This window comes from Azolla caroliniana, unplaced genomic scaffold (assembly GCF_043228905.1).
Source record: "Azolla caroliniana isolate FFs.n. ecotype wild unplaced genomic scaffold, voAzoCaro1.0.p SCAF_5, whole genome shotgun sequence".
NCBI lineage: Eukaryota > Viridiplantae > Streptophyta > Polypodiopsida > Salviniales > Salviniaceae > Azolla > Azolla caroliniana.
The window spans coordinates 8,382,970-8,402,013 of NW_028230440.1; the positions used below are offsets into that span (position 1 = coordinate 8,382,970).

Below are 19,044 nucleotides of genomic sequence, written 5' to 3' on the forward strand. Positions count from 1 at the left end.
GATTTTCTCCAAAGAAAGGAAATGGTTGAAATGCACAAATTGCCACATCATGAATGGTAATTAAATAACATAGAATCAAAATCAATATGTAGGAAGTAAGGCACTCTTTAGTGCCGTGGTGCTTACAACCAAATTAGTATATTGAAAAGTGACATAAATGTTTGGAAACACCAAGTGAATGTAATTAAGATATTATTGTTTAATCTATAGATAGTATTGTTTCCAAGTTTTTATCATGATAATATTTATTATTTAGTGCACTCTTCATTCCTCAAATATGACTTCGACGATGAATCACTACATTCCAACCATTTCATGTGCTTGGAAACTAATCAATACGTACTTATCCAACAATGTTGACTACCATTGTTAAGTACAAGACTCCTATTGACACTGAGAGGAAACTAGTCAAGATGTAGAAATGACTTGGTAGTTAATGAGAAAACACAAGCTGTGATCCACAATGCCACAAATGTAGAATAAAGATCACATTTTATGTTTGCAACGTTGAGTGTTGTGGGCAAATAGAAACCTAATGCAAATTCAATAACTTGCAATGTTACAAAGGCATACAAGAAGAAAGGCACGTTAAATCAAATTGGTTGATGCTTGAAAAATTAAGTGTATGACCGACGAGTTAACTCAAGAGCGTTTGTCACCTCTACAATAGTGAGATTACTTTTTGACACATCGAATGATAAATATGTAAGATAGATAGATATTTTTAGTGTACATAGAGAGGCTAATATTGATTGATCCATGGAACCTAAATACAAAAGTTATCTTGAGGCGTGTCTCCTTCCTAAGAAGGGATATTCATACTTTGAAGCGTCAAGTTTCGATGTGTGAATAAGGCATACATATGTGAGCTCAACCTTCTAGGTGTTCTATTTATTGTGACACTCAAGTCATCACCCCCTCTTAATATATCGTCATAGCTAAATCACAAATTGCACTATATACAGAGCATGTAAAAAGCAAGTGATACTCATCCCCTACTAGGCCTTCATTGCATATCTTACATGCCCTACTATATATAGAGGTAAAGTTGAATACGATCCATAGAACCCAACATTCGGGATTGATGTTTGTAATGTGATATTCTAATTTTTTCCTTTTAAGTTCCACTTCTTCCTTCATGGGTCCATTACTCTTTCCTCAATAACTACATAATTCATAGCATCACTTGAAAGCTCTATGAGATCTTCCACATGTTGGAAGGTGAAAGGATATTCATGATGTCAACTATTTTGGTAAAGTATGAGAAACAGAAATTCTAATACACAATGAAATCAATGTCCTTAATGTTAGGTTATCATTGTTAAGCTTGACACAAAATCCACCCCAGACAATCCCTTGAAAAACATAATGGAGGTTGCTTTAGTAAATTATACATGCTTGATGTTTACAAAGCGAGCAAGCGAATGCAATTCATAATTTAACTTGAAATTAGCATACACTAAATCCACCAAAGAATGTCCTTTGCAAAACATGCTTGATGTTTACAAAGTGAGCAAGTGAATGCAATTGATAAATTAACTTGAAATTAACATACGCTAAATCCACTAAAGAATGTCCTTTGGAAAACATATTGAAGAACTTCCCGAGTTTACAAAGAAAGTGAACAAATGCAAGTGAGAAATTAACTTGAGAAAGAAAATTTCATGGAGCAACAAAATCAATTGACGATAAATATTTTAAATGATGAAAATGTCTTGGGATGGATTGAAACATAAACTGTGTACATAGTGAGCCAACATCCAAAGAGATTGAAGGAATCTTCTCATTCTCTTGCGATTGTTGACAACTTACAAGGCATAATGAGATAAGTTAACATAAAAGAAGGGGTGGGGGGATCTAGATATATTCAAGAGAAAGTCCCACACACATGACGAGCTAATATGGAAAATTCGAGGAATTTGCCCAATTTAATAGTAAGTAGTGATATACATGATGAACACAAGGAAGATTTGCGGAACATGGCCATTTTAGTTTGATACCTACACAGGCCCCTTCATGTACATGATGATCGAAATAAGGAAGATTGAAGGAATTTGACCATTTTGGCAAGGTGGTTGAGAAGGCTCTTGATGTACATTATAAGGTAACCAAGAGAAATGCGACAACTTTTTAGTGCAAGAGTTGATAACTCGTCTTTGTTGAACAAAAGTTGGAAGACGAGAGGGGGGGGAAAGGGGGGTTTGGGATTACAAACAAACTTAAAAGTTGAACGAAGGTCAGGAACTTTCAACCCTTAACACACACTAGTAGGAGATCGAGGGACAATTACGCCAAAAGTCACCGCTCCCTTCGACAAACCTTGAAACGAAGGACCATGTAACAAAGGAGGCGATAGAAGCAAATGAAGGTGACCATCATGAGGAGGGTACACCATTTAGAGATGTCTTGAAGGCCTAGTTGTGCGAGCACATCATGGGACGTGAAGGTGCAGACTCCACCGGCCAATATCGGCCCAAAGCACTTATGGTCCGAGAAGGGCCCCGTGTTGTATTCATTGATGAGGAGACCATCTAAGGGGTACTTAAAGAGAGAGATATAGTGCATGAATCTCCAATAAGGGGGCATGTCTTGCTTGGCAATAAAGTATCCAGAAAACAAGAAGAAGGCCCCCATACACCCTGATATGATAGAGTTGCCCATAATGTAGTCTGGGACAAGGGCCCCAAAGAAAGCCACAAAGGAGTTGGCTGTTAGGAGCACTAGCCACACTATGAGGACAAAGAAGGCAAATGCCTCTGGCTCTGGGTTTAGGCCTACCAACCAATACACTGGGATTGTGAAGAGCAAGGCCAACAATAGTAGAAAGGGCACAAAGATAGCAAAGTTTGCCACCAAATAGGATGAGATCCTATATGCCCCCCTTGATGTCTCCCTCACAAACACTTGCCTCTCTTGTAGGAATATGGGGAGCGCCTCCACGGTCGACGACAGGAGGAACGTGAGTGTGAACGCAAAGAAGCCGAGGCGCTCCGCAACTCCGCGCTCATTGTTACCCACGTTTATGTAGAGTGTCCCTAGAGCGATCCCTGCGAATAGGGCTTGCAATGTCCGTGCGGTGAAGAGCTCGTACGTGCGGAACACGTTCTTCGCGAACCGTCGCGACAATATGGCCACTTCGCTCAAGTGTCCGCGTGCGAACGCAGGCATGCTCAGGTGTGTAGCGGCTTCCCGATCCCCTTTTGTTGTTGGGCCGGACACCAGCATTGCATTCGGTACTCTCGGGGACATAGCCAGGTGGTCGATCAAGGGAATCGACCGGTCGGCTTTCTTGACGGGGCCAGGGACAACGGTAATGTATTGCATCTTTTGGGGCAATGGCAGGGGACCGTAGCTCGAAGATGCGATGGCCTCGATAGCGAATTCTAAAGCATTCACATGGGGGGGTATCCGGTGGCCCGACGCGATGAGCTCGCGCTGCATCGACTGTAATGTGCCGTGGTGCGCGACCATGCCATTGGCCAAGACCAGGAAGGAATGGATGAGCTGAATGATCTTGTACCCGGGCTGGTGTATGCTCAAGATGATGGTCCTCGACCTCGCCTTCGCCATGGAGTGTAGCATTTCCACCACATTTAGTGCGGACGCGCTGTCGAGGCCCGAGGTCGGCTCGTCGAGCAACAAGACCGCGGGGTCGTGGATGACGTCCACTCCGATCGAGACCCTCCTCCTCTCCCCGCCCGAGATCCCGCGCACGCTCTCATTCCCTATGCGTGAATCCCCCACGTGCTCCAGCCGGAGCTCGACCATTAGGTCCCTCACCCTCCGCTCCCTCTCCGCCCCCGAAGACGCCACCGAATTCGGGAGGCGCAGCTGCGCGCTGAAGAGTAGCGTCTCCCGGACCGTGAGGAGCGGGAATAGAGCATCGCTCTGTGGGATGTACCCGGAGATCCGTCGGAATGCGGCTACATTCATCGGGGTTCGGTTCACGAGGATGCTCTCGGCCGGGCTGGTCGGCCGAATCTTCCCCGCCAGGAGCTCCAAGAGGGTGGACTTGCCTGCCCCACTAGGCCCAGCTATGGCCAACACTTGTCCAGACTTTGCTCTGAAGCTCACATTCTTCACTATCCATCTACTGTTGTTGTTGTTGTTGTTGTTGTTGTTGTTTGTGGCTGCATTGTCACACATTTGCATGTCCTTACTATCATCATTGGTAGCTCTAATCTCACTATGGTTTAGTGAGGATGAGGTGACACTTAATTTCTTACAAAACCTTGTTACTTGGTCGCCTAGGGACACTTGTGCGGGTGCTTTGTAGGAGAGGTTGATTGCTTGGATTTCGAAGGTATCGGGAACTAAATCCTTATTATTAGTAGTATGGTGAGGGTCGAGTCGATCCAGCATATCTAGCGCCATCTGGAGGGGCTTGCCATTGCCAATTTGATCAAGGCTAGGGATAACATGCTTATCATGAGGATCATTGCTCGACTTGCCATTCATGCATGATAGTGGAGCACTAGACATGGCTAAAGGTAGAGGTTGAGATAGATAGAAGTAGAGAAGAAAATTTAACTACTTCTTACTACTCATAGTATGGGGTCTTTCATTGTAATATATAGAAGAAATATAAATTATAATACATACACACATGTTAACACCCAAGTGCGTGTTTGGATTTGAACCCCACACCATCTTGTGGATCCCCCTTTCTCTTTCTCAAAAGGATGTATTCCTCTCTATTTATTGTCCATGTACAATTAGACGTTCACGAGCATACCTTAAGTTTACCCAACTTGCTCATGGTAAAATCCTAGTACACTCTTCTTAGTACCCACGTCATGTGTGTGTGTGTGTGTGTGTGTGTGTGTGTGTGTGTGTGTGTAAATATGTCATGAGCATTCCTTGGGTTATATTCTTTCAAATAGAACCTAACAAGCTTTTACTTTCATACATGCACACACATGGGCGACAAACACTTTTGGCATGGCTTGGGGTAGTTAAGGACTTGGTAGTTTTAAAACACCCATAGGGAAAACTTACATTATCTTCGGGTCCCATGCATTTGTTGAATGTGTTTAAAATACACTACCGACAAACGGTAACTCATTACGTGAAATTAAAATGACAAGACAAGCCCTTTTGTTCTTGATGCCTTTAGGGTGTGCCATTATGCAAATAGGCCTTGTAATTGTCCAAGAGTTTTCTTATGGACAAATTTATGAAGTCGTGGAGTTCTTTTAAATGCTCCGCATTGGAATCATGCAGAAGCACCATAATGATGAATGGCTTCAAGGTTATTAACTAGTGCAATGTTCATTTGATCTTCATGACCTTTGGTGATTATAAAATTTTGTACTCATCCAAACTAACTATCTGCCCTTCTCATCATTATTCCCACAAACCAAGGGGAGGAGGAAATATGATTCTTCATGTGGGAATAAACCTTTTATATGTATTGAACCAAGGATATTGTCACTATCTTTGTCAAGCATGGTGTAATAAGGCTACCCCATCCCATTGTAATTATGTAGGCCTATTTACGCCCCTTCCAATCAATAGGAAGAATGGGTTTTGCGCTAGATTATTCATAAAAACGATAAGATTGTAGGGCACGTATCAAAGTAAATGGATACAACACTCTAAATGGAGTCGACATACCAAAAATGTTAGAATAACTCTCATGCTATAATCTATAATAGGACAATTCACTATTATACGAATTTCACACATAACAATAGATCTTGGGAGTATTCCAACTTCAGGATTATTTGTAACTTTGAGTCATATGTTTACTTATCGTCACTCAAGGTTTTCTTTTAAGTTGGAGTCTCTTACTTAGCATGTCTTCAAACAAATTCTCATAACAAAGGTCACATTTTTTGTAGGGAATAAATAAAAAGAATTATCATATACATAGTTCATGCCTATGATTCAATGACATAGGCTACAAAATCTATTTCTATACATGTTATGTGTGCAGAAATTCAACATTTTGTCGACTTATATGGTGTCCATAATGCATTTCGATGTGTTGCTCATCGGCTCACAAGTGACTCTCTTTTGTAAACAAACAAGAAGATTGTAAGTTTTTGAAATAGCACATGCTAAGTAATGGATGGAATCTTTGTGCTCTTCAAACCTCGGTAGCTTGACCTACTTGTATATGATTGTTGAAGTTACATATCTTAATTGTATAAGATGAACCTAATCCTCTAGAAAATGTCCTAACGTAGATCAACTTCGAGTTTTATGATGTTGTCCAATTTAGAAGGCAACATATTATGTTTTGCAAATATTTCAATGTAAACCCATGAATTCATGAATTTGTATAATATACCTTAATTTTATCTTAATATTATTTCAAACACATGTTGCAACTATTCATGAAGCCCTATCTAATGTTGACTAAGGTGATTATGATAGAAAAACAATCTAGGTTCTTATATAGGCAATTTAGGTCATTTAGGCAACAACTAAACCATTTTTGCTCTTATATGGAACTTTATATTGTTGGCATCAAAAACTTTATTCCTTTACTTATTAACTTACTTAACCACAATTTATACTCAAACATATCATGTTCCTCATACAATTATCACTAAGTTTTGGCATAAAATCTGGAAACAACAACACACTAGGTGAATTACCACGTTCCAATGGCTATTAACACATAAGTCACTACCGGTTGGAGCGTGGCAGTGTGGGAACCTTAGCTCTCCTAATTGTGTGGCGTGCCCAAATGCAACAAAATCAATCTGACACGCTCTATGGGACTGCCCAGAGAACCAAAGAACATGGCGGGGGGTTTCAATGGAAACAGTAGTGTAGATTGGTCTTCTCCAACCAAACTGTGCATCCCGTAATGTTAATGCAAGAGATATGTAGTGAAGTTGTAGCCACTCTAAAGAGCCAATATGAAGGCATCATGGGTGGATCCGATGGAGTTGAAAGACGACTAGCATTCATCCAACAATGGTCGTACTCTCCCTTTCTTGAGTCAGTTGGCATCCACATAAGGTGGAACTATCGCGTCCCTACAGGGATTTGTATATAACACTCTCATTTGTAAATTTTTATAACCGATGGAAGGAGTTTTTTTGGGAAAAAAAAGAGAGTCAAGACACAATCGACAAAAAGAAAAATAGCTTATATCGATGATGAATTCAAATTATAACAACCATGAAATATTATTGCATGCTTGAATAGATTTCCTACAACAATACCATCATCTTACAACCATTCACATATTCTTAACATCCCTTCCTATGATCCTTCATTTTAGTTGATTATAACTACTTTAGTATGTACATGTCGTTTATTTAGATATTTATATAACCACTTATTGAGACTAGTTGTTGTCTTATTTCCTTCACCATTCAAAACTACTAGTCCTTATAATTCCACGTGTTTTGTTTGTTAACCCGTTTGGCTTCACTATTTTGATGTAAAATGTGTTTTGGCCTTCTTAATACGAAGTGGGATGAGATAGGTATTTGTGTACCATGCTTCTTATTGATCGTCATGTTTGAGTGTTGGAAGCCCTTTGTATTTAGCCACCTAGGGGATTCTTGTGTAACAAACAAATGATCATTCATTCCTACAACCTACAAAACCTAGTAGTACATATATCTATTCAAATGAGCTTTAGTTATCAATTCTTAGTGAAGACTACCTCCTATACATTTCATTAAAATAAGAACAATGTTTTACATAGGGAAATACTCCAAAATACCTCAAAGAGCTATATTTCTCTCGGTGCTCTTGGTCAATCCTTTCTCAAGCAACGATACAATAATTTCATCCTCTTCCTCTCTTTGGGGTTGGCCAAATAATAGAAAATAATCAAGAATTAATGACAATTAGGAACTATTATGTCACGAGTCATGTTTTGGTTCTTTTAAGTTGAGGTGAATGCCTTCTTCCAACTCCATGGCCTAATCAAGGCACTTTGTCTCACTACACCCAAGGAACATTACCGTCACTATTTTGCATTGAATATCTACATGCAAATCCTTCATGACATTATCATCTTTCTATCTATTGGAAGAGCTAGATTTCAGTTTATCATTGACATTTGTAAACACAATTGTGCATTTTACACCATATCAATGTATGAAGTTATTAAGATCCCTTTTTCCCTTGGGAGTGATATCATTCATTTTGTTATTGATATGTAGAAACTAAATTGCGTGTTTACGCTATATCAACGCTTTCATTGGTAGCGTTGCTTTTTTTGTTTAGTTTTTTGTACCTTTTTCATGGCCTCTTTGTAGCTTGAAAATTGGCAATTTTCTTTCAATTGATTTTTTAATGCTTTCTATGCTCAATATTCATTTCTCACGTCAATATGCAAAACATTGTTAAGTACCTAATCACTACTACATCAAATTTTGGCGCATGTGTTTATGGTATGTATGAATGCTTTATGTTTCCTTAAACCTTTTCTCAATGATCTTTTTGTAACCTATATGGTTGTAAACTTGTATTCATGGAAAGAGATGTTTGTATCACTATAATGCATGGTATCTTGTATAATTAAAGCTTCTTTTATTGACATATCCATATGCTTGTCTTTTGTTGATGTTTTATACCATCTTGATAGACGCAACTAACTCTATGAAGGCTCATTTCCAAACCATTAACCTAGTAGGAAGGACAAAAACTTCATATATTCACATGTGATTGAACATCGAACTTCTGGAGACATATGTAAAGGTTGAGCTTTGATTTATAATTTTAAGGTTATGTCTACATCGATGGAAGGGTGTGTCGTGATTGATGAATTACATCAAAGGATTTCCACCTACATGTGTATGTGAAGTATACACTGAATTTGCAATTCCAGAAAAAAACACATATCTCATAAAAGCATACCATGATGTTTGCGACTTCAAAACTTCAACCTCTTTACTAATTACATCAAAGTTTCATATATTTACCTCCAAGTCACGCTTGAGTGATTATCAATATTATTAAGCAATTTTTTTGAATGTGATAAAAAAGTAAGTGGTTCTTGATTTGATTGTTGCATAGTTTGTGTTAGTGGTGTTGAAAATGTCTAGATGCGTGCTAGAAGTTTTTGCCTTTTCAATAAACATCGAAGAATTTGGCACTCATATGTATTTGTAATGTCAAAACTAAAGGTTGGTAGAACATTCCACTAACCAATGAAAATCGTTTCTTCATGAATCATATGTGATGCATCAATCATCTATATTTTGGGATAATTTGTTTTTAAAATATATGGACGTGAATCTACTTTAAATGAGAATATGGTCATTAACATGGAATCTAAACTAGAACACTCCCTTGCTTTGGTAAATAAAAAATATGTACAACATACCTAGTACAATATTCATTGAGTGATCGCAATCTCTTACTTGACCTTATCGTGAATGTTATAATCATACTTCGACAACAATATCGTAACGGATTTGAGCTTATATCAATTTATCCATTGAGCCATTATGGACAAAAACTTATCGTTCGAACAACATGTGCACCTGACAAATTTCAGCAAAACAACTTTTTGTATGAGTAAATAATTGTTAGTTTATATTAAATGATTTTCTTAAGGAAGGGGGGGAAGGGAGTATATGACTCTATGAGAACCCATGACAACAAGAGAATGAGAGAAGTCCAAGACGACAAAGAAGGAGAAGAAGAAATAGCAATAATACATAAGGTAAATGCTGACTTGTGGTGATGTTGGAATGATCAAAAAGAAAGTTGCATCCATGGTTGGGCTCGGTATTGGTGTAATTATGGAACAATCATGTGGTCAATGGTGACTATGAAATGTGAGCCTTAGAAAACATTGTAAAAAAATGTTGGGATGTCCTAGGAGCCTTGGAATATGGAGTAAAAATGTGTGAAATGTTAAAAAAGAGAATGTGGCTATGAAGAAACGGACAGAGATGGACAGTCATTATTTGAGGCTAGAAATGATTCGATGGAGGTGAAGAGGTGAAGCCCGTGACTCTTATCTTTTATCTCCTTCTTCTTTTTAAACAAAAGACGAAGGTAAAGATGATTGAGAAGAATCAAATAACGCAAGGATGGAGAGGATGAGGTGAGAAAGATAATTTGTCACTTCACCCCATGCACACACACAACCACAAAGAAAGTATGAAACATTTTGAGCCTCTCATGATGAATCTCTTTTAACCAAACACAATATTTTGAAAAATAGTTGTACAATATTTTTAGCATACTCCCCAAATGCACCCGTGACTCCCTCTCACTCTCGGTCATTGATTCACTGTCATTTCTATCCAACCTTTCACGCCTATTTGTTCATTGCATATCAAATAGTTGATAATGTTGTAAGGAATCCTTTCTTCTTCACCTAGGCTTACTCCACCATCCCGAGTGTGTCATGTTCCATCACTTTTGTCGTTTGTGGATTCATACATAAGACTAAATGCATTTGAGAAAATCTCCCCTAATCAATTGTTTCCCTCTATGCCTCTAGTTCTTGTAGTATCCTCTTTTCCCTTCTTAGCCCTGCGTAGTTGCATTATTTGTCCTATGTATTATCATCAACAACTCACTTTGTATGCACCATTTCACCCTAACAAAAGCTCAAAAAAATGCAATCTTGATGCCTAAGTTGCTTTAGATGCGACAAATGTTTTAATGTTTTTTGTGGTTCCCTTGGGTTAATGTGTGTAGTGCCTACAAGTCTCCATCCTTTTTATTTTTTGTAATCAATTATCAAAAGCCAAAGTCTTATGTATGTGTCCTCACGCCACTCCTCTCTTGTGAATCATTAATGTTTGGAACATTGGAATGGATATGATGGATTGATCGATTGTTTGAATGGGTATAAATTATGAACATGAGCATCACCAAAAAACATTGTGAGGACACACTACAACGAGTGTTGAAAGGGAGATATAAATGCCCAAACAATCATGTAAAATGTGATGTAATTGTCAAACATAATAGAATTTCCTAAATGTGAATTACTTGTTATCTTTTAAATGTCCATGAACTTTAGTATTCAATAACCTGTAAATCCATAGTCACTTCAAACTCAATATATCACAACTTAAGTTTGTATTGTCAAGTACAATAAAGGTTGCAACCTGTACTTGACAAAATAAATCTATAGTGTCATGTTAGTATACATACATGCATTAGTAATCAATGTTAACACAAAACTAGGCATTTGTATGCACATCGATACGTTATATTTGTCAAAACCTAGATGCACCAATTCAAAGATTTTGTTTTAGTCGTATTTCAATTGAGTGAATTCTGGTACAATTGATTAATATATTACTAGTAACTACATATATGCTTGGCGTCATACAACATTTTGTATAGCTTTAACACATACAAGCATTAATGCACAAGGTGTCCTCACATCAAATGATGGGTTTAGTGGAGATAATGACATGAAAAAGGGGTTTTACTCATCACTAATACCATATGCAAGTTTCATTGTAAGAGAAAACAATGTATCTACAATTTCTAGTAGCTTGGAAAGGGGATGTAGCTAAAACTATGAGGACAAATTTTATTTAAATTATTGGCATCTACTACTATGTACTTAGTACTATCTAGCTATTTAATTATGATACATCTACTATATACTATGTACTTGTATCTGCTGTAGTAGATACAAGTTAATGTAAATATGAGAATAGAAAGACACCTATATCCAATTCATAAAATCACGACAAACCTTAGAGTAGTTAAAACTTCCTCCCCTCCCTCTCCCTCTCCCCCCCATTTCAACAATATTCATGCCAAGTCTTCTATGATGGAATTTATGTCATTAACTTGATAAAACGGTAAAAGCTTCAATTTCTTGATTATAGACGCCTTGCTACCAAACATGCTTTAACAAGATATGATGAACATTTTCCATGTTCATGTCCAAAAGGGTTGTGTGTGTGTGTGTGTGTGTGTGTGTGTGTGTGTGTGTGTGCACGTGCACGTGCACATATACACACAAATAGATAGATAGATAGACAGATAGGTATCTTCTTGCCGTTAGATCAGTTGATGTAAACTAAAATTAAATTCCCACTATCATGACTAAGATATTATGCCTTTTCTATCAAGGTCTTGACCACTATAGGTAGAAGAGATGATATGCTTTTCGTCCCATGTCATCTTGCAAGGCTTCCATAAGTGCAAGTAAATGCTATATTACTAACGATGCATTAAGATTGTTATAGCTAGATATTCAACTTCTAGGAGAATGTTCTTTATCCATATTTTCTTACCATAGATTTGTTAAAAGAATGAATAATCAATATCAATGTCAATTACATACGATTTGATGTCAAGACCCATTAAGATACGAACAAAATTGACATATCAAATCATTACAAATTAAGGTAACCCTAATAGCCAACCTAAAGTTGTAATTTCACAACTTAAAACCACCATCCATGGATTCTTGATCCGAGGAGAGAGGATTAGAGTCACACTAGTAATTTGACATGCACATACTTCCCTAAGATAATTTGTTTCATTGGAATTTTCTTGTAGTTAACATGTGAGAAGGGTTGTTTCTTTACTACATCTTAGATTACTTTACAAGTCATAAAATCCTCAAAACATGGAAGTTGCTTGGAATTATCATAATATTATATTAAAGTATAAAAATTTACACACATTTAGAGATGGGTCAAACTTCTAACATACAATTGCAATATATACAACCAATAGAATGCCAATCTCCGCCCAAAAAATATTGATGTTGTACAATTGAAATAATAGCAAGATCCAAGCTAGAACTATCTAAGGCTTAAGCAAAAGCTTAATAGTACGTTAAATGGACCATAAACAAACCTTATCATCGTGTGCAAAAACATTGTATCTTCTACAAATTTATGTTCTTCAAATGTGATTTTTCTTAACCATGAACATGTGAATAATTTATTTTACAAAGATGTCTCAACAATGTTCCATAATTTGTGGATATCTCAGAAATTTGGGCAAAAACAACTTGTCAAGATCTCAATGACATTAATTCACCATTACATGGTATGCAATTTTATGATGTTGGAATTGCTACAAAGAATGTGCCTTTCTCCCTTCCTAACTACAGTTTCGTTGCATGATCAAGGGTTAAATGAGCAATAATTTTGCCACTATTTAATCTTGGTGATGAAATCAATGAAACATCAAGATATAACACAACAACTTGCTGTCTTTATACGAAACCAACTATGTCAACTTATGATTTTCTTTCACAATATGCATATATAGTTATTGGAGTTCAAGCGTCCTTATTTATATCACCAAATGCCAACTCAAAGGTAGCTTAGGGTTCTGAACTCTTATGATTGAAGGAAAAGTAAAACAAAAATGTGCCTTTATAAAGAATGGTAGTACTGAATGCAGCCTTGTTCCCAATAGCGAGGGGGATAGACTTTAAAAAAAACTTTTCTCCAACAGTTTTCTCCTTAAAGAAACATACATATGATGGTAACCACCAGCTCAAAGGTAGATTTTGTCTTCCTCCTTACATATGAACATAGACATACCCTGAACTACCACATGATGTGTCTTCTTCATATATGCATCTATCCTAAGCAATATATTTCTGTTTTCACATAGATTTAGTGCAACCTGATTTCTGTCCTCAGTTTCACTCGACATTGAGAGATGCCCAAAATTAATAATCCTATAATGGCAGCTCCTAAGATAAGAAGGAGCAGCATGGTAAAGGATTCTCGAGGTAAGAAGCATTGATCGATACTGTGGGATCCATCTTTGTACACATATACAAGAAGAAAACTTGGATCATCTCTATTTCGCCATGTGAAGGTAGAGACAGTTACCTCTCTCGTGCCATCTTCAAAGAGCCTATCACAGAAATGGTGTGCATGTGCACTCAAAACCAAACTGCACAAAAGCAATCAGATAACATAATGATGCCAAGGAAAATAACCCAACTCATTAATGAACAAAGAGGTATGTAGGTCAGACTCACCTTGGTCTTAACGTTGAGACCAAATATCTTGAAGTGTTGATGGACAGCATGTCCATCATACTCCTGTAAGTTGTTAACTTAAGAGGCCTGTAAAAACAACACACACAGCTAACAGCTATAACCATAGTTCTCTAGGATTTGAGCTCTTTCTTTCCTGATTCATCAATAAAAGAATCATGGAAGTTTGGTCTTCATGTTAATCTAAACATCATCACTTTACCTTTGACTCGAAGTAAATAATGGCAAACAATCTCCCTCTAGTTCATGCCATGGAGCACATCTTGGGATGTCTAAAGTGTTGCATACGCTTTCATCTTCCCTATATAATGGAAGATGCGAGAGTAATATCGGTTTTCGAAATCTGCTTGCACTGAGTCCTTTAACAGTTGGGAATTGCAAATTCTTTTTCACATCTTCCACAACATTTTGCATGGAAGCATGCATGGGACAACCATCACAAGCAAGAGCCATTGCATTGAGAGACACAAAGGAGACATTTTTTATCATAATAGTAGAGCTACCTGTTTCATCTAACCCAGGGAAGGATCTTGAGAATCGATGTATCAAGGCTGGAGTTACCTGGTAGAAGTCTCCTATGTCGTGATTACCAACAGACACATGATATGGCAATCCAAGAAAAGGTTTCGCAACCTTTATAAAACGATGCACAACCGACTTCCACTGCTCATCTGTGGACTTCCTTCCCCAATCAGAGAGATCTCCAAGTATAAGTAATGTGTGAGGCTTTAGCATTATATATGCTCTCTGCAGAAGAAATTTCTCTCATTCTCGCTCTTTTATTATTTTCATTTGCCCATAAAAGTAGTGTATATATTAAAACAACATGATAATACAAATAAAACTTGCTATCCATACTACAATGGTGAGGATTTTATGGCAAGATAAACCCTCTAATATGTTCTAAGATCAACTTCCATGAAGGCAAACCCACAAGATCAAGGTGTCAGTACAGCTCGGTTAAGAAATTTGCCAAATCAAATTTCCTTTCATTCGACATACTTGCTGTAGTACTCCATGGAGACCATCAAACAAAAACCAATTTCTCATATTCCAATTATGCCATAGACCCGAATATCTAATGCAGTAAGATTAAATTCCATGAAGGCAAATCCACAGAGATCAAGGTGCCAGTACAGCTCGGTTAAGAAATTTGCCAAATCAATGTTCCTTTCATTCAGCATCCTTGCTGTAGTACTCCACGGAGACCATTAAACAAGAACCAATTTCTCATATTCCAATTGTGCCATAGACCCCAATATCCAATGTAGTCAAATGCTACCTTATATGATGGGGAGGGTAAAGCTCTATCTCCCTGAGCGAAAACCCAATGAAAGGGTGACAAGATTTTCCTAAGTAACGACACCCAATGTACTACACAACAATCTAAATGGCTTTAGCAACTGAGCATGTAAGGAATTTGTGCTTGCATCTTCCTAAATCATTTTACAAAAAAAACATGTACCATCTGAAATGTCAGCTTTTCAAAGGCACCATGCCCAAATGTAACCCCTCAACATGGCCACCCTTGCACAAAATCAAAGATGAGTTGCAATCTTCCGTCCATGCCACCATCATATAATGTGCAATGACAGCAATAACTTCACCACTAAGCTCTATCTTCAATCAGATTTTATGGATGTGATTATGTGCACCATGCGAGTCGATTTTTTATGATCAAATAATCATTCTGTCCCTGGTTAATCTGCCACCGATTCCAGAATAGGGACCACAAGAATAGTTAAAGCAGAAAATGATGGCCACATATGATCATCATATCCATGAGGTATATGAAACCTAGTCTGCACAGTCTCAAATGCCATCGTCTGCTTGAGTGCCTCTAAAGTAGCATTTTGCAAAATTACCAAGGCAAGTTTGACATACAATTGAATTTTCTTTGTCATCTCAATGCAGGAGACATGAGGATGAGAGTCTCTCTCTTGGCAGAGGGTTATTATATTATCTGCACTTTGGCAGTTGCACTTGACCAATCTCAAGCTTTGTTGCCAAAAGATTGTAAAGCGTTGAACCATACTACATTTTAAGCATTTAAAAGGTTCAATCCTCGTCCATGGTAGATTCCAACCTTTTCTACAAAATAACATATTCTCTCCGCCTGAGGTTGAGTTCCAACACGAATACCATTTAAGTGCTTTAATCTTTGAACAACCATATGATCGTTCATATTTGCTACAGCTGCTCCCCTTAAGAACTTTTTCCAATAATATAAGCTCCAGTGGATGAGCCAATCATGCTATGAAAGTGTTCATAGGCTGATCTTCCTACATTATTATTATAGACTATGTAAAATCCATGGTTCCAATATCATTGTACTAAGATTACAGACTAGTTACATAGGGAAGCTAGATAGTTTAGGTACAATTAACTTTTTCTTTTTTTTTTTTAACTTGTTTACCGTGATCTATAAAACCTCTTCAATGAGAAATGTGATAGTGGGACACTGGAGTGGAGTTTGATACTATGTATGGGGCAAGAACGTGACTGTCAAATTCTACTTGAGTGTTTGGGCATTGGTCACACATTGAAGCTTGCATTTTCATGAATGATTATCCTTAAAATGGATTCGAGCTTGCTTTTTTCAAAATTTCATTCATGATCTATCCCATTTCCCAAACACAATGTGGTCTCTTAATTGCAATGTTAATTAGTAAAAATCCTAGAGAATTAATAGTCACTTATCACCTCCACAAACACTACACGAAAATGTCTCCTTTGGGCCTTCAGTCATATTCAACTCCATGGACAATAGTAAATGCTGCCTATTTATTTCTAAATTAGACTAGAGCTCATACATACATGTGAACAACCATTAATACGTATCATGTGACAAGACAAACAGATCTAATTCATGAAATCTAATAGAAAACCACATAGGCAGGTATACATATTAAATAAACCAAGACATAATATATGGCTACATGGAAGGAAAACTCCATGAACGATTCTCTGACACTACGATCGAACCACGCACTTCCTGGTCCAGTAAGGTGAAGATCTGCCACCACCATAGCCTTAAGCTGATCATCATCAGTATTTACCTACACATTACAGAAACCGAAACATAAAATAATGTGCTGTGGAGAGATTATTCACAAAACCTCTCTGAACAAACTATCCAACCATATATTTCTTTGTGAAGAAACAATTTGACCATGTATTTCCTCATGAAGCCTCTTTGACAACATGATCCAACCATACAATTCTCCATGACGAAGCAACCTAACAAAAAATTTCTTCATGAAGGCCTTCCTGAAGAAGTGATCTGACCATATATTTCTTCATGAAAACCAGAAAATTATTCATGAAGAAACAATCTGACAGTATATTTCTTCATGAGGAAAATCATGAAGAAAAAATCTAGGCATATATTTCTGTTAGAAATATTGAGAATCGATTAGATAGGTATATAGAGTTACAACCACAGAGATGGATATATGAAAACAAAACTTCTATTACATATGAGAGTAGCTCACAATGGTAGTTCACCCATGCGCTCACACCTTAGAGCTTAGATGGGATCTGGACCAGCTCACTACAAAATTAGTGGGGACTGATGATCGATACACCACTATATAAGAGAGTGGATTATATTCTCTGTTTGGTCTGAGTGTAACATTAAATGTGCATGTCAGTTGATAGTAGTGGAGATATTCCTTTTCTGTCAATTGACTTGTCATTTAATATGACCCAACTCCCTAGATATAGGCTAGTGATAGATAGTACTTATCTTTAAGTCAATGGCACATACTTCAAGACTAAGTATATTGTAACTTGCCCACAAAATATTCTAGTTAACTTGATTAGCCAATCCTATTACCTATTTCGCTCTTTCCTAAATCCATTGTGTTCTACGCATCTACGGTTTCCTAGATTAACACCTTATCGACCCATATGGTCGAGTTGCACACTAGTGGCTCCTCATTTGCGGCGCTATCACAAAATGTGCACTCTAAGAGCACATATGGGGATAGATTTACAACTTGGGGCTGATCATTGATTATATGTAACAATTTCTTCATGAAGATATTATTTATTTGCATATTTCTTCGTGAATTCCTCGCTGAAGAAATGATCTGACAATATATTTCATCATGAAGAACGAAACAACCATATCAAACCACGTTTGTTCATGAATTCTCTTTGAACCAACCATTTATTTTTTCAGAAATTCTTCTCTTAAGGAAAACGAAACGACCAGATCATATGTTTCTACGTGAATACCCTTTTCTGAAGGAAATACATAGCCATATATTTCTAAAGGAATTTCTTCTCTGAAGAAACCATATATGTCTTCATGGACTGTGATCCAACCATACCGTACATTTCTTCAGGTCAAAGCAGAAACAAATTTCTAGCCAAGTTCGGGATTTGGAAATCTGAAAAGCCATAAGACGAGCAATCTTATACATACCTGCAGGTTCCTGATGCGCGCATCTTCAGATGAGACAGGAGAACAAGAAGGGCTGGAGAGGAGGTACAAATAACCCCATGGAAGGAGCAGAAGGAGCGGAGACACGGTCCTGCAGAAGGTGATGGGAGATTCGCGTCTCCTCGCGGATTTAGCTTCGGCCCGTCGATTCTGCATCGCTCTGCTGTCCATCGAAAGAGATCGCGTTTCTTCCTTCAGTCACTGCGAAGCTTCTTTTCTTCAAGCGCGAATGAAAGAAAATGGAAGGAATAAATAAAAAAACATTCGCACCACACAAGGGAGAAATAAAATAACATCCGCCTTCCACTTTTGGATAGCCGCCCAAAACCGTACATACTACAGTTTCCTAATTTGGAAGTCTCGACCTCCATACTATACTATCCTAACAAGCACTCCCTCTCACTACTAAGTTCTAACTATTAAGTTATTAACTACTATCTACTAACTACTACTAGTGTTGGTATTCTTCGGGTAGATTTGCTTCAAAACTCGGATGTATTGGTCGCTCCGATCGTTCCCGATTGCCTCAATCAAAGATATAGAAGAAGCCTTTGGTTCATAATTGCCCAGCCTTTGGTTCATAGTTGCCTGAGCTTAATGGTATTTTTGTTTTTGTTTTTTTCAAAGACAAATTCTCATCATATCAAACACCAACCAGCCA

The 19,044-nt window shown here is 37.6% G+C and overlaps 1 protein-coding gene and 1 pseudogene across 3 annotated transcripts; both read right to left on the reverse strand.

Moving 5' to 3' along the window:
* Positions 1 to 1,682: 1,682 nt before the first annotated feature.
* On the reverse strand, positions 1,683 to 4,687 carry LOC147864045 (ABC transporter G family member 10 pseudogene; annotated as a pseudogene).
* An 8,462-nt stretch (positions 4,688 to 13,149) lies between these two features.
* LOC147864046 (uncharacterized) lies at positions 13,150 to 18,578 on the reverse strand. 3 transcript variants are annotated; one of them, XM_087319665.1, is made up of 6 exons: positions 18,366 to 18,578; positions 16,873 to 16,992; positions 14,437 to 14,680; positions 14,136 to 14,328; positions 13,916 to 14,002; positions 13,150 to 13,827 (listed from the first exon to the last, which is right to left on the reverse strand). In XM_087319665.1, exons 1-6 carry the CDS (start codon positions 18,552 to 18,554, stop codon positions 13,542 to 13,544), a joined length of 1,119 nt encoding a protein of 372 aa, XP_087175791.1. In that variant the 5' UTR covers positions 18,555 to 18,578; the 3' UTR covers positions 13,150 to 13,541. The 3 variants fall into 3 exon arrangements, with proteins under 3 accessions (XP_087175791.1, XP_087175793.1, XP_087175790.1); XM_087319667.1 differs by having other exon boundaries at positions 14,136 to 14,680; positions 16,926 to 16,992; XM_087319664.1 differs by having other exon boundaries at positions 14,136 to 14,680.
* Between the last annotated feature and the right edge of the window lie 466 nt (positions 18,579 to 19,044).

Excerpts from the sequence above, each read along its gene's own strand:
- LOC147864046 (XM_087319664.1), bottom strand. The coding sequence starts at position 18,554 with ATGGACAGCAGAGCGATGCAGAATCGACGGGCCGAAGCTAAATCCGCG. Across the intron at positions 14,681-16,872 it reads TCATGGAGTTTTCCTTCCAT|AGAGCATATATAATGCTAAA; the intron begins GTAGCCATATAT and ends TTTCTTCTGCAG. Across the intron at positions 13,828-13,915 it reads GTCTCAACGTTAAGACCAAG|TTTGGTTTTGAGTGCACATG; the intron begins GTGAGTCTGACC and ends GCTTTTGTGCAG.